Source organism: Perissodus microlepis, chromosome 12 (assembly GCF_051167445.1).
Source record: "Perissodus microlepis isolate ML-2025 ecotype Zambia chromosome 12, ASM5116744v1, whole genome shotgun sequence".
In the NCBI taxonomy this organism is placed as follows: Eukaryota; Metazoa; Chordata; class Actinopteri; order Cichliformes; family Cichlidae; genus Perissodus; species Perissodus microlepis.
This window is the reverse complement of record NC_140472.1, coordinates 36,695,040-36,708,799: the sequence shown is the minus strand read 5'-3', so window position 1 is coordinate 36,708,799 and position 13,760 is coordinate 36,695,040. Positions and strand designations below refer to the sequence as shown.

The window sequence follows — 13,760 nt, the reverse complement described above, 5'->3', positions numbered from 1 at the left end:
TTCAGACTGCACACGACGCTGCGGCACTAACAGGAGGTCACACGTTACTCCAGATTTGGCTTCTCCTCATCGGTCGTTGGTAAATTTGAGGTTTCATGTAAAATGTTAGTTTGAGCTTTTCGAGCTCTGCGTGGTGAAGCTCCCCAGCTTATCTCTGACCTGCTGAGGCCTCCTGCTTCCTCCCGAGCACTCGGGTCCTCAGGTCAGAGGTCACTGTCGGTCCCTCGTACTGGGTTCAAACCCCGCGTGGGTCGTCAGGCACCGAGGCTGTCGTCTTTACGCTGTGCACACTCCACTGACTCGTTTACAAAGCAGCTGAACACATTTCTATACAAACAAGCTTTTAATGAATTTCCTCATGTTTTATATTATTTAGTTACATTTGTGGTTATGACAGTGCTGTATACATACGTTTTACAGGTTTTACACTGAACACATCATCAGAGCGTCTCTGCTGAAAATGAAAATATGAAACATTTGTTGAATATGAAAATCTAATATTTACTTTCATTTTAAGAATACTTTTGGGAGTACTTTTATACTTTTTGTTTTGTTTCTCAGTGTTTACTAAAAAGTATATATATGTTAGCGCTGGGCCCTGCCCCTCTGCAGGCTTCCTAAAGTTGCCAATCAGCAGACAGAGAGGGGAGGCTTCACCAAGGCCTGTAAGAGACACAGAAGGATTAGTTTGATGTGTGAATCATGCAAAGCTGCTTTAGGAGAGTGGAAGACTAAGGAGGTGAGCTGAAGCACCGCGATCGTGCTGATGTTTGTCTGAATGATGAGCAGGACCGGGTCAGGGTGAGGAGGTGTGGCAGCATGCTGCCGCCATGACAACGCCGCGGCACAGCTGAGGGCTCATTACAGACCGACGGCCATTTCTTCTTCTCCTGCTGCTTTGCTCCGTCACGTTGAAGCCGTGGGTATAAATAGCAGCGCGATGGCAGACAGCTGACTGTCTTGACTCACAGCTCCACTTCCTCTTTCAGGCTCTGTGTAACAGGAAATATAGTCCTCGAGCAACCAGCCAATCAGAGTGCAGCTTCTGAGAGGAGGAAATAAAAACATGCACCGAAAAGAAGCCGCGCATGAAAAAGTTTCCTCCTTTTTGCAACAGTGATGCTCACATTTGATGTTCTCTTTAACAAAAATCTTCCAGGATTGAAAAATAAAAGCAGGCAGTAAAAGAGAGGCGTGGCCTCTAACGCAGGTGGCTGTAGCTGCTAGCTGGGCGTCTTAGCATTCCAGGACTTTGATTGGATGTTACTGATTAGCACACTGATAAAAACATCACGTTAAACTAAAGTTTAGTTTTTGTGTTTGTGTTTAAGGAAACACAAAGATACGACCACACAGTGAGAGTTAATATCTGTGTTAGCTCACTGAAATATGTGCCCATCCATCTTCATAGATGCATAAATGAATGAATAATTTAGACTTAGAAAGGGGCCGATGACTTTGAGATAAACGCTCCCTCTGTGCAGCTGATCCATCTGGTGCAGTGACGGCTTTCTGCACGCGGCTGCTGACGAACACGTTTGACCCACTTTCCAATAAACTAACTCTGAGCCGGAAACTTGAACCTGCTCTCGCTTTGAACATCACCTCTGAAGAAGCTCTGTCCTTTAAAAGACTTTTATCTTGAAAAGCATCTGAGAAGGAGAACTTCCTGGACTCAGTAACTTTTGGAAAAATACATATCTGGACTCTGAGGCTGTGCCTGGTGTGAAACCTCTGTTTTCAAGTCTCTGTGCGTCTCTGTTTATGTGTCAGGTCGGGTCTTAGACTCCACCTCTCTGGGAACATCTCAGCCCCCCCCCCAGGTGTGGGGGCCTATCTACCCCCACCACACTTCCTGCAGGTGGCTGATGCTCCCACCCGTCGGTGAGTTGGTGGTTCTTGGTGTCTGGGGCTGGGTGCTCAGGTGTGTACTGCCTCACTCCTGGCGGCTGCTTGGCGGGGCCTGGCCACTCTGGCTCTGTTGGGCCTGAGGTTCTCCCCTCTGGAGAACTTCAGGACATGTTGAGGAGGTCATTTAGCCATTTGAATCTGCTGTGTTGGCTCAAGCACACATATAAAACCTGCAGGACACCGGCCCTCGTGGCCTGGAGTTGGACACCTGTGGTCTTTTCTCTCGTCTCTCTTCTTCTGTGGTTTTCTTTCCTTCTCCTTTTGTTGAGTCTCTTCCCAACTTTTCTTCCTCTTTCTCTTTCTCGTCCCTTGTCCTGTTCGTTCTGATTGCAACAACTTAAAGTAGAAAAATACATAATAGTAAAGATGGAACAAACTATGACAATCAAGTGGACCAGTATGGCGAAGTCGCAATTGTTCAATTCAGTTTTATTTACACAGCGCCAAATCACAACAGCAGTCGCCTCAAGGTGCTTTATATTGTAAGGTAGACCGTACAATAATACATACAGAGAAAAACCCAACAATCATATGACCCCCTATGAGCAAGCACTTTGGCGACAGTGGGAAGGAAAAACTCCCTTTTAACAGGAAGAAACCTCCGGCAGAACCAGGCTCAGGGAGGGGCGGGGCCATCTGCTGTGATTGGTTGGGGTGAGAGAAGGAAGACAGGATAAGCGAGAAAGGTGACTGGAAAGGAAAAACTCAATGCATCATGGGAATCCCCCGGCAGCCTACGTCTATTGCAGCATAACTAAGGGAGGATTCAGGGTCACCTGGTCCAGCCCTAACTATATGCTTTAGCAAAAAGGAAAGTTTGAAGCCTAATCTTAAAAGTAGAGATAGTGTCTGTCTCCTGAATCCAAACTGGAAGCTGGTTCCACAGAAGAGGGGCCTGAAAACTGAAGGCTCTGCCTCCCATTCTACTTTTAAATACTCTAGGAACAACAAGTAGGCCTGCAGAGCAAGAGCGAAGTGCTCTAATAGGGTGATATGGTACTACAAGGTCATTAAGATCAGATGGGGCCTGATTATTTAAGACCTTGTATGTGAGGAGCAGGATTTTGAATTCTGGATTTAACAGGAAGCCAAAACAGGAGAAATCTGCTCTCTCTTTCTAGTCCCTGTCAGGACTCTTGCTGCAGCATTTTGGATTAGCTGAAGGCTTTTCAGGGAGTTTTTAGGACTTCCTGATAATAATGAATTACAGTCGTCCAGCCTGGAAGTAATAAATGCATGAACTAGTTTTTCAGCGTCACTCTGAGACAGGATATTTCTAACTTTAGAGATGTTGCACAAATGGAAGAAAGCAGTCTTACATATTTGTTTAATATGTGCGTTGAAGGACATGTCCTGGTCAAAAATGACTCCAAGGTTCCTCACAGCGTTACTGGAGGCCAAGGTAATGCCATCCAGAGTAAGAATCTGCTTAGAGACCATATTTCTAAGATTTTCAGGGCCGAGTACAATAACCTCAGTTTGATCTGAATTAAGAAGCAGAAAGTTAGCGGCCATCCAGGTCTTTATGTCTTTAAGACATTCCTGCAGTTTAACTCATTGGTGTGTGTTATCTGGCTTCATGGACAGATAGAGCTGGGTGTCATCTGCATAGCAGTGTAAATGTATGTCTTCTAATGATGCTGCCTAAGGGAAGCATGTATAGTGTAAACAGAATTGGTCCTAGCACTGAACCCTGTGGACGTATAAATCAAGACATTTGAATAACGTCTGTTTGCTGCGGCTCTCACACTTTGATTTTCTGACAAACGTGCAGATGAGCTGGACGGATACGGGCGTGAAGCGAGGCAGCCTGCAGAGAGGAACCAGGGTGGAAGAAGACGAAGGAATGGAAGACAACTCGCTGTACAGCGGCAGAGAGACAGGTACCCCCCTCTGTCCACCCGTCTGTCCACCTGTCTGACTGACAGAGGCAGTCGGGGGTCCAGTCTTCAGAAACACATGTAGCGTGTGACTCCTCTGGAAGAAACAACAAAGACACTAAATTATCTTAAATTATGGTACCTGCAGCCTCGGCCCTCCTGGGCTCTCTAAGCATAGTGTCCTACAGCTGTGGGTGCTTGTGAAGGTGAACTGAACTTCAGCTCAGTCGTCTGCAGCTCGTCCAAAACGTCGTCTCAGGCTACGTTCACTCTGCAGGTCTTAATGCTCAATTCCGATTTTTTGATCAAATCCGATTTTTTTTGTCTGCTTGTTCACTCTACAAATAAAATGCGACAGCAAACGCGCTCTAGTGTGAACGCTCAAAGCGGCCGCATGCGCAAAAGAAGACGTCACACACAACGTGCTCTGTTTAGACCCAGAGCAAACAATGTTTGACTGATGGCCTTAATATAAAGACTTCGGACTTTACGTTTCCCAATTTTTGCTTTAAGTTATTTTGTTATTTACATAATAATGTAAATAACCCAATAATGATCCTTATTGCTGTTTTAGAGGAGCGGTGCTTCAAAGGATATCTGCAGATTTCTGTCAGAATCTGCAGATTATACAGTACAAAGAAAATGTTCATGTTTCTCCAACGTTGTCTTCCCAACAGTTGTACTGGACGGACAGGAAGCGTTCGGGATGTCTTCTCCGGCGCTGATAATCGGCGTCTGTCTTGTGTCAGTGATGTAAAAGACGGATTTGATGCGACATGACCATCAAACAGCAGTCGCTTTCTAAAACATCAGATATGTATCAGATTCAGGACCACATACGAAAGTGACCCAGGTTGGATTTGAAAATATCGGATTTGTGCCGTTCACACTGTCACACCATGATCGGATAGATGGGTCGCAGAGGGTCAAAAAAGTCGGATTTGATGTGCTTTCGCCTGCAGTGTGAACGTAGCCTCAGAGTCTTTGCTGCAGTGTAGAGCAGACGTCTGCGTCTCTCTGCTTTTATTCTGTGGTTGAAACGGGCCCGAGCTCTGAGACGCTTCTATTGTTGTTTTATTCTACTCTTATTAGTTTAGCTGCCTGACACTTTGATCAGGATCTGCTGTCGTCGTTTTTTTAAAGGGCTTAAAAAGAAGAAAAACAGGAGAGACAAAAAAAGCACACCGCAGTCAGTCAGCGTTCTAAAATCAGCCCCTCCTCCTTCGTTTCTGCTCATTGCGGTGTTCAGCGAGCTCTCGCTGCGCTTTGTTTGCAGTGCGACCTTCAGTCAGGACTTCCTCTGTTGCACCTTCAACCAAACCTCACTTCCTCCTCTCGTTTTTCCCTCTGCAGCTAAAATTAGCAGCTGCAACCAAAATGACACATTCAGCTGCTACACACACACACACACAGACACACACACACACAGACACACACACACACACACACACAGACACACACACAGACACACACACACACACACACACAGACACACGCACACACAGACACACACACACACACAGACACACACACACACAGACACACACACACACACACACACAGACACACGCACACACAGACACACACACACACACACACACAGACACACACACACACACACACACAGACACACGCACACACAGACACACACACACACACACACACAGACACACGCACACACAGACACACACACACACACAGACACACACACACACAGACACACACACACACAGACACACACAGACACACACACACAGACACACACACACAGACAGACACTCACAGACACACACAGACACACGCACACACAGACACAGACACACACACAGACACACACACACACAGACACACACACACACAGACACACACAGACACACACACACAGACACACACACACACAGACACACACACACACAGACACACACAGACACACACACACAGACACACACACACAGACAGACACTCACAGACACACACAGACACACACACACACAGACACACACACACACAGACACACACACACACACACACACAGACACACACACACAGACACACACACACAGACAGACACTCACAGACACACGCACACACAGACACAGACACACACAGACACACACACACACACACAGACACACACACACACACAGCTGAGCTGCGTCCTTCTCACATCCTCGTTCTCTTGGAATAATCGGAAACCTCGTCTCTGACGGGGAAACGAACGCCCGGCTCTGCGTCTGAGTTTTTAGCAGAGCTTCAGAGAGTGAAGCTCTTCGTGGTTAAACGTGACCTTCACTGAAACACTGAGCAGTAAAATCCATGTTCTGTTCGTCAGCTGTAGCCGTGATCCTGACAGGACCTCGGTGCTTGTTTCAGGACTCGTTACGATATTGTTTTGGTCACAGATTATGAGGAAGCATCAGTTCCTGATTAGAAATACTTGAGCAGTAGTTTGAGTGTGCTCTGCCACAAGGGATGGTTTCCACACTCAGAAGCTTCTCGGGGGTCCTTACCCACTCCCACGCCTCTGTAGCCATCCTGTGTGTTTGCATTAGGATCTTTGGTCCTCTGACATCACTGTGCAGATGATGTCCAACAACAATCTTCCAGCAGTTACCCTCCAGAATCCCGGGGCTCCCTAAGAGCAGTAAAACTGAGTTTCTGTCTTTTGGTGGTTCAGACTCAGGTCTTTAGACCTTAATATTAAGTAAAAATCCAGATGTTGCTTTAGGCGATGCTTCGTCCTGACGTGACAGATCAGCTGACCTGATGACCAGGTCGCTTCCTTTACTGGATTCCACAGTGAGCCAGTTTGACCAGTCAGCTGAAGGTTTTTCAGAACCCAGCCTGGTAAGAAATGTGTGAGCCAGGATATTTGTCATTCCAGGCGTCGTGTTTGTGAGGCAGCAGACGCACAGAGACAGACCTGAGTTCAGTCTTCAGGGTTTAATTTTAAAAGTGTTTGTTTGTCTTCTCGGGTTTGGCCTGCAGGAAGTCGCGTGATCAACGCTTTGCACGGCGCCCTGACAGTTTCCACTGTCGCTCTGCAGCTCATTGTTAACACGCCGTGTGTAGTGGAAACTTGTGTGCGCGGGTTCCTGCTGCGGTGAGGCGTGTCGCAGGGTGTTGCATCGCTGCAGTGACCAGCGGCTGCAGGACGACCTCAGCTTTTATCTTCACAGGGCAAACTTCCTGTTTCTGTTCTTTCCAAACAGGAAGTAGCTGCCGTTTGGGCAGCGGCGAGCCTCGCACGTCTCAGCTCAGGACCCTGAAACAGCTCTTTATTTAGTGTTTCTAACTTTGCTTGTGGGTTTCTATTTGTCTTTGTAATCAACCCCGTCTTCCCTTTTTCTTTTCGGGACACGTTGACGTGTATCCGTCCACAAACAGGAAGCTGATGTCAGACACAGTCTGTGACCCGCAGGTCAGAGAAACCTGCAGCTGAACACAAATATGTTCGTGCTGCATCGTAACGACTCAGCCTCAGAATATTTACTTTGTCTGATTGTGCTGCACGACTGCGAGTGTTAGCCGCAGTCTGGTGAAAGGGTTCAGTTCATGACCTGTTTGCTTATTATGACTGTTGCTTCGTCAGAGGCGAGGACGTGGAGTCGGTAAATATAAAGAGTGTTTCTCCATGAGCAGTGTGTACGGGAGCTGAGAGGGCGGAGCGCCGTTACTCTGTCCTAAAGCAGCACAGCTGTGGACGAGCTGGTCCCAGCTGCTGTCCATGCTGGACAAACAGTCACGCTTTGTCTGTCCACAGGACTTTGTTTCAGAAGGCTTTCTCACGCAGCCTGTCCAAACCACCGCACGTGCTCAGTCTGTACCTTCATGAACTTTAACCTTTAACCTGTGAACCGAGGTCGTAGAGTCTCGGTTCACAGGTTAGTCCAGGATAAACAGGTGACTTACAGTAAAGACCAGTGTGTGACTGGTGCACAGTGGCTGTGGGTTCATGGTCACAGTTAGCTCACAGAGATTCATTGAGTGAACTCCACCTTCGTACCAACTTCCTAGTGTCTGATATAAAGCCAGCATCAGCAGTGTCAGTGTGGAGGATGGACTCAGCTAGGACAGCTCAGGAAACATCTGCTCACATCTGGATGAATCCAGGTGTGTACGTCCACAGAGAGCAGCAGGTCAGCTGATCCTAAGAATGTCTCCTGGAGCTCTGATTGTTTTCCCCACACGGAGCTGCTGGAGCCCCTGTAACCCCCGACTCCACACGGTGACCTGTTCAGGCTCAAAGGCCCCCTCACATTTTTATTGTCCTGCTCAGCTTCCACAGAAATGATTCAACCTGAGAAATTTTTTATCAGAATGAATATTTAGGCTGAAGTTTGTGTTCCTATCTCCTAATATTATTGATTATTACATTCATATATCACAGGCTTCAGAATTCAGCTGGTAGAAGCTACTTTACTCTGAGTACATTTCAGAGCCGGTACTTTATTACTTTGACTGGAGTGAAGAAGCTGTTCACTTCACTTTAGATGAAGCACAGTCATGAGACCGTGTGAGGAAGTGTTTCAGCTGCGTCTCTGTAAAAAGCTCACCTGCAAAATCAGACAGGTTCATGTTTGTCTCTCAGACCGACGCTGAAGGCCTGATGTTACTGTGCTGATGGTTCATAAGGTCACATTTCTCACAAAGACATCGTTAACACGAGGCCTGTTCTCGGCTGCTTCAGCGGTGGCTTGTTGCTCCGCCCATGAGCAGAAATAGAAATGTAATCAGAGGACAGCGCCATCACTGTTCTGGTTTTACACCTGCTGTTTCTATTTTTTCTCAGCTGGTTTCCACCTGAGCTGTCGATGAGGTTAATGGTTTTTTAGCTGGTGGTGAATGAAGTGCTGAGGTAAACCAGCAGCCTGAACTGTGTCGACGTTTACACGCGGTAAAACCTCCACGCGCTGAAACGGGCTCCTTACTGTCCCGTCGTCCTCCGAGGCACAAAGAGACGTGTTTGTTGTTAACGTTCGACTCGTGATGGAGCGCTGAGCTGGAAGCTGCTCTGACCAGCGTCTGTCAGCTGGTCTTTATCTGTGCTGTGCTGCTGGTGTGACTGTTGTGACGTGTGTGTGCGGCCATGTGACCCGAGCACTTTCTGAGATTCGAAACTACCAAAACTCTTTTCCTCATCCCAGCCAACGTCTCTAAAGCACTTTTGCACAGTTTGAAACGGGAACATTTCCAACATTTGGTAGCTCATCCATCCACCCCAAGCTCCTCCTGACACCTCCACCGGCCCGGCTTCGTGTCCAGTCCAGTTGAATTCTTCCAGCTTTTCTTCACGTTCCCAGTTGGAATAACTGACAAATCTGAGTGAACGACGGTGCGTCATTACAATGTCTCACTGTCTCACTGAGTCACAGTCCTTAATCTGTCTCTGGGTTTCCAGCGTCTGTCCTGAGCGAGTCGCTCGTGTTCATGTGTTTCGTGTCTCTACAGACGAGGTGGTCTCAGGGTGAGTCGGTCAGATACGTCAAGGTATCTGAGCCACATCTGGATCTATGAGCTCGAAATGCAGAGCACGAGGGCAGCTGCAAGTATCATTTCCCCCTGTCGAGCATATTTTTAGCTTCACAGCCGAGTGTGACACTTCCTGTTAGTCTCATCAGTAACACTCTGCATCAGGGCGCCTTGCTTCAGTACAACCTACAGTAAATAAAAGTTATGTTACGATCTTCAAACGCGCGGCGGTTTGGATCAACAACAGAGACAGGAAATAACGTTTTATAAGCCAGGAATATAAATAGCACTTCACAGCTGCGGCAGTTTTACCACATTTGGAGCATTTTGTGTAACTCTGAGGTCGTAATGAACACCTCCTGTAGTTGCTACTGTTGTCCCACATCCTCCAACACCTGCAGCACACACACACGAACACACATGAACACCCACACGTGTGTACGTGTGTCCTTGTGGGGACGTGCGTAGGTTTTCGACCATGTGAGGACCCACCGTTGGATCTTCGCCCTTTGGCTGTTTTACGGGTCAGGCGTGGTTTTCCGGTTTGATTGAATCAGGTGTTTGTTCTGGAGCAGTTTAACGAGCGCTGCTGCTGAAGTAGACCTGCGAGCGTCTGTGGTTTCCTCTGGGAGCATCAGCTGCTGGTCAACAGCTGAACGTAAAAGTTGAGCGTTTTGCCGTCAGAGGCAGCGTCGTCGCTCAGATAAAAAGATGGTTTTCTTTCGTCTCCATTACGTTTGTTTCACATCTGCTTTTTAGTTCATGTTGTGAAAAATTCTTTCTTCATTTTCAATAATCTGCAGCTCAGCCACAAGAAACACAAACAAATCCGCTCATCATCGTTAAAAACACGTGTGTGTTTCATGCAGCCAAAGACAATTTATTCTTATTGTTTACTGACAACATCATTTCTATCGAGACATGAAACCACGAGAAGCCGCAGCACGTTTGCAGAGTTGGGCCTCCATGTTGGTCGCTCAGTGATAACAACATCCTCTCTGATCAGAGCCGCCCTCACCAATTAGTCCAGGATCAAAATAATCCTTCTTTGTCTGATACCTCATCCTCATTTCACTCTAATCCATAAGTAATCAATACTCAATGATCTCTGTGTTTCTGCAGACTAACTGAATAATAACTGTGTGTGTGCGTCAGTGCGTGACTTCAGGGTGTCCATTCGGAGGACGGAGGCGTCTGATCGCTGCAGGCTGAAGGGGGACGGCGTCCTGCGAGCTGACATGGATGCTCTGCACCTGCTGGACAAGGGAGGGGACATCGTGTACACCTGGCCGTACAGATACCTGCGGCGCTTTGGACGCGACAAGGTGTGACACACTTTCAGAATAAAACCAGGATTCTCAGCAGACTTCACAGCAGGATGTTTCTGGACTGAAGTAAAGAGATTGCATTACGTGTGCTGGTTTCACGGGATTGTGACCGGACTCATTTCCGGTTCTTTGCTGATTTCCTGACACGGTCGCAGCTTCTCGGCTGCAGGAAACCGTCTGACACGTCCTGCTGTAAAATGTCATGACGCCGTGTTTGCTCATCAGCCTGTGTGAGCGTCTCTGGCTTTCTGCTTTCTTTAGGCCACATTCTCCTTCGAGGCGGGTCGGCGCTGCGACTCCGGCGAAGGGAACTTTGAGTTCGACACCAAACAGGGGAACGTCCTTTTCCAGGCCGTGGAAGCCGCCATCAACCTGCAGAAGGTCGCCCCTCCCCACAGACAGACCTCCGGGGGGGGCCAGGCGAGTCCAGACACCACCCAGAGCTTCAGCTTGCCCCCCCCACCGCACAGCCTGCCGCTGGCCCAGAGCAGGACGCTGCCTCAGCCCCGCAGCCAGATGCCCCCGGCCGCTCAGGTGAGCCCACACCTCAGTTCCTGAACGTTCAGAGCTCGGGTACGACTCAGCCTGCTTAAAACGTCCCGCCTTCTCTCTGCAGGCAGCGGACGACGTGTACAGCATGGTGAGCGAGCCGCCGAACCTCCAGATGATTCATCACATCGACAAAGAGAGCTGCAACGCCTCACAGCAACAGCAGCAGCGCCCCCAGATGGTAAGAAATGGAACAGAGGCCAAAACAGTAAAATCAGAAAGAAGAGCGTTTGTAAGGAATCCGAGTGGCGAGTATTTCATGGTTGAAGAACAAAGCAGCTGAAGCGAAACTGTGATTTCTTTGCTGACGATCGGATAAAGTCAAACGTCTTCACATCCTTTATTTAAGCAGCTGTAAACGAGAAAAGCTGAAATAATTAGGATGTGGCTCAACAACAACGCTTACCTGTGCTTACACCAGCTTATTAAAACATATCATGATAAGCTGGTGTAAGCACAGGTAAGCGTACCTGCCGGGCTTGCAGGGCCGTGAGTGACCCTTCACTGACCGTCCCCCTAACGCTCGTCACAGCCTCCCTCATACTCCATCTTTCCCCCACGCCTTGTCCTTCCTTTGAAGGCGGAGCCATCAGCTGGAAGGTGGAGGCACAGTGGTGCTTCTGCCAGGTGAGTGCCACAGCTGTGAGGAGTGCTCACGTGATGCTTCGATGTTCACATCGTGCTCTGTCCTGATTGTCTGTCAGAACTTGTTTGCTCGAGCTTCTTATTTGACACCCTTAACTGATGACCAATGACATCATTCAATCGCGACGCCGTTCAGTCACTGTTTGATTCAATGATGATGAAAGTGAACGCGTGATACTGACCCACTTCCTGTCCTGTTCTCAGTGTCGTCTCGAGCCTCCGGTGGATAAAACCCTGACCGGGGTGAAGAGTTTGAACCTGGACTCTCGCCTCCCCGCCCCTCGAAAGAATCAGGTCAAGATGATCTCCAGCTGCCCCCTGCCCAACGCCAGCCCCGACTCCAGCCCTAATCTGAACACCGGCCCCGCCCCTGGCTCGGTCCCCAACCCCCGCCTCAGCCCCAAGCCGAGCGCCAAGCCGGAGCAGACGTACTCGCAGATCACCATGTCGACCGAGAGAGGCACCAAGAGGGAGAAGAGGAGCGCCAACGTGGCGCCGCCCTGCACCGGCAGCGAGGCAGACTACTCGCTGCCCTTCGACACCATCGCCAAGAACGTCATGACCAACATCCTGAACTCTCACCGTACAGACAGCGGCCATGCGGGCGCCGACCCGCTGTACGACAGCATTGACGAGATGAAGATCAGGAACGTCTTCACGAGCGACGGTGACGCCGTCAAGACGTTGGACCACATCTATGACGAGCCCGAAGGCTGTGCTGCCGCCGCCGCCAAAGGACAGAAATCCACCCCCTCCACCTCAGTGTACGACGACCCCGAGGAGATGAGAGGAGATGCGTGGAGGATTATGGGTACAGCTGCTGACCCCAAAGGTCACGAGTACCCGTATAACCCCCGAGTCGATGACTACGCCGTGCCCAAACAAGCCCAGAGGGCGTTTCCCAAATCACAAAGCAGCAACGAAGAAGCAGAAGAAGAAGTAGAAGAAGAAGCGGACGAGGAGAGTGAGGAGCCTGGATTAAGGGAGGAGCTTAGAGAGCAGCGCCAGGATTCGCCGTACAACAATGTGATGGTGAAAATGGCGTAGAAGAGAACCGAGCACTGAAGTTAGTTTTAAAGAATTATTTATAAGTTGTAACTTTGAGTTTGGTTGATCATGTGACCGATGTCTCCTTAAGGCACTTTGTAAAGTTTAACTCTGAGCTCAGTGGCAGCGAGAGCTAACGGGCGCTGTCGGCGCCACCTGCTGGTTCTTACTCGCTTTCTTCAGTTTTATTGCTTTTACCTTGAATGTGGGCGCTGCTGTGATGATGTTACTGGAAACGTGTCGTATGTTCATGTGTTGGACCACGTGCAGCTGTGTTACTGTGAGGACAATAAAGTCAAACTGTAGCATCCATGTCATGACTCAGACTTTCATCCTGACTTCACACATTTACACGCAACGCACAACTAAGTAAAATGATACAAAATGATACAAAACTGTGGTATTTGGTAAATATAATAATAAACGTAAATTCACTGTGTCATTGAGTAACTTTATTAGCAGCGTCCTCCTGAAATGTGCCAACAACATTGAGCGTAACGTCCTCCTCTCTGTCCCTTAATGCCCTTTGGTTGCTATGGTAACGCCTAAACATTACTTTCAAAATAAGGGGATGTCCAAATTCATGTGCTGCATCCTCTTTTCTTTTTTTATGTGAACAATTGAACAACAAGTATACATAAAAAGCCAGTTGTAGAAAGGCTATAATAAATGTCACAGCTTGCAGTATCTTCTCCAAGTCAGGTATACAAATACAAGCAGGAAAGCAAAAAAGTATACTTTAGGAGAAAACAAACGATTAAAAAAAGGAAGAGGTGCTCGAGATATAAAACAACATATAAATCAAGTGAAACTGCACGCTCGACACAGCTCGTGTTTTACATGCTTTGGAATGTGTGCTGTTATTTCGATTCTCTAGATAATTGGAGAACAAAGCTTTAAAAACAAAGATGTTTGGACGCTGTTGTGA

At 48.2% G+C, this 13,760-nt stretch overlaps 1 protein-coding gene across 1 annotated transcript in view; it reads left to right on the top strand.

Moving 5' to 3' along the window:
* Window positions 1–13,189, top strand: part of dok2 (docking protein 2) — a 17,328-nt gene extending 4,139 nt beyond the window's left edge. The window contains exons 4-8 of the mRNA XM_084946932.1: window positions 3,686–3,794; window positions 10,419–10,588; window positions 10,853–11,125; window positions 11,208–11,321; window positions 11,990–13,189. Of these exons, the coding sequence (XP_084803058.1) occupies window positions 3,686–3,794; window positions 10,419–10,588; window positions 10,853–11,125; window positions 11,208–11,321; window positions 11,990–12,832 (1,509 nt within the window). The 3' untranslated portion in view covers window positions 12,833–13,189. The remainder of the gene's footprint in view (window positions 1–3,685; window positions 3,795–10,418; window positions 10,589–10,852; window positions 11,126–11,207; window positions 11,322–11,989) is intronic.
* Window positions 13,190–13,760: the final 571 nt, after the last annotated feature.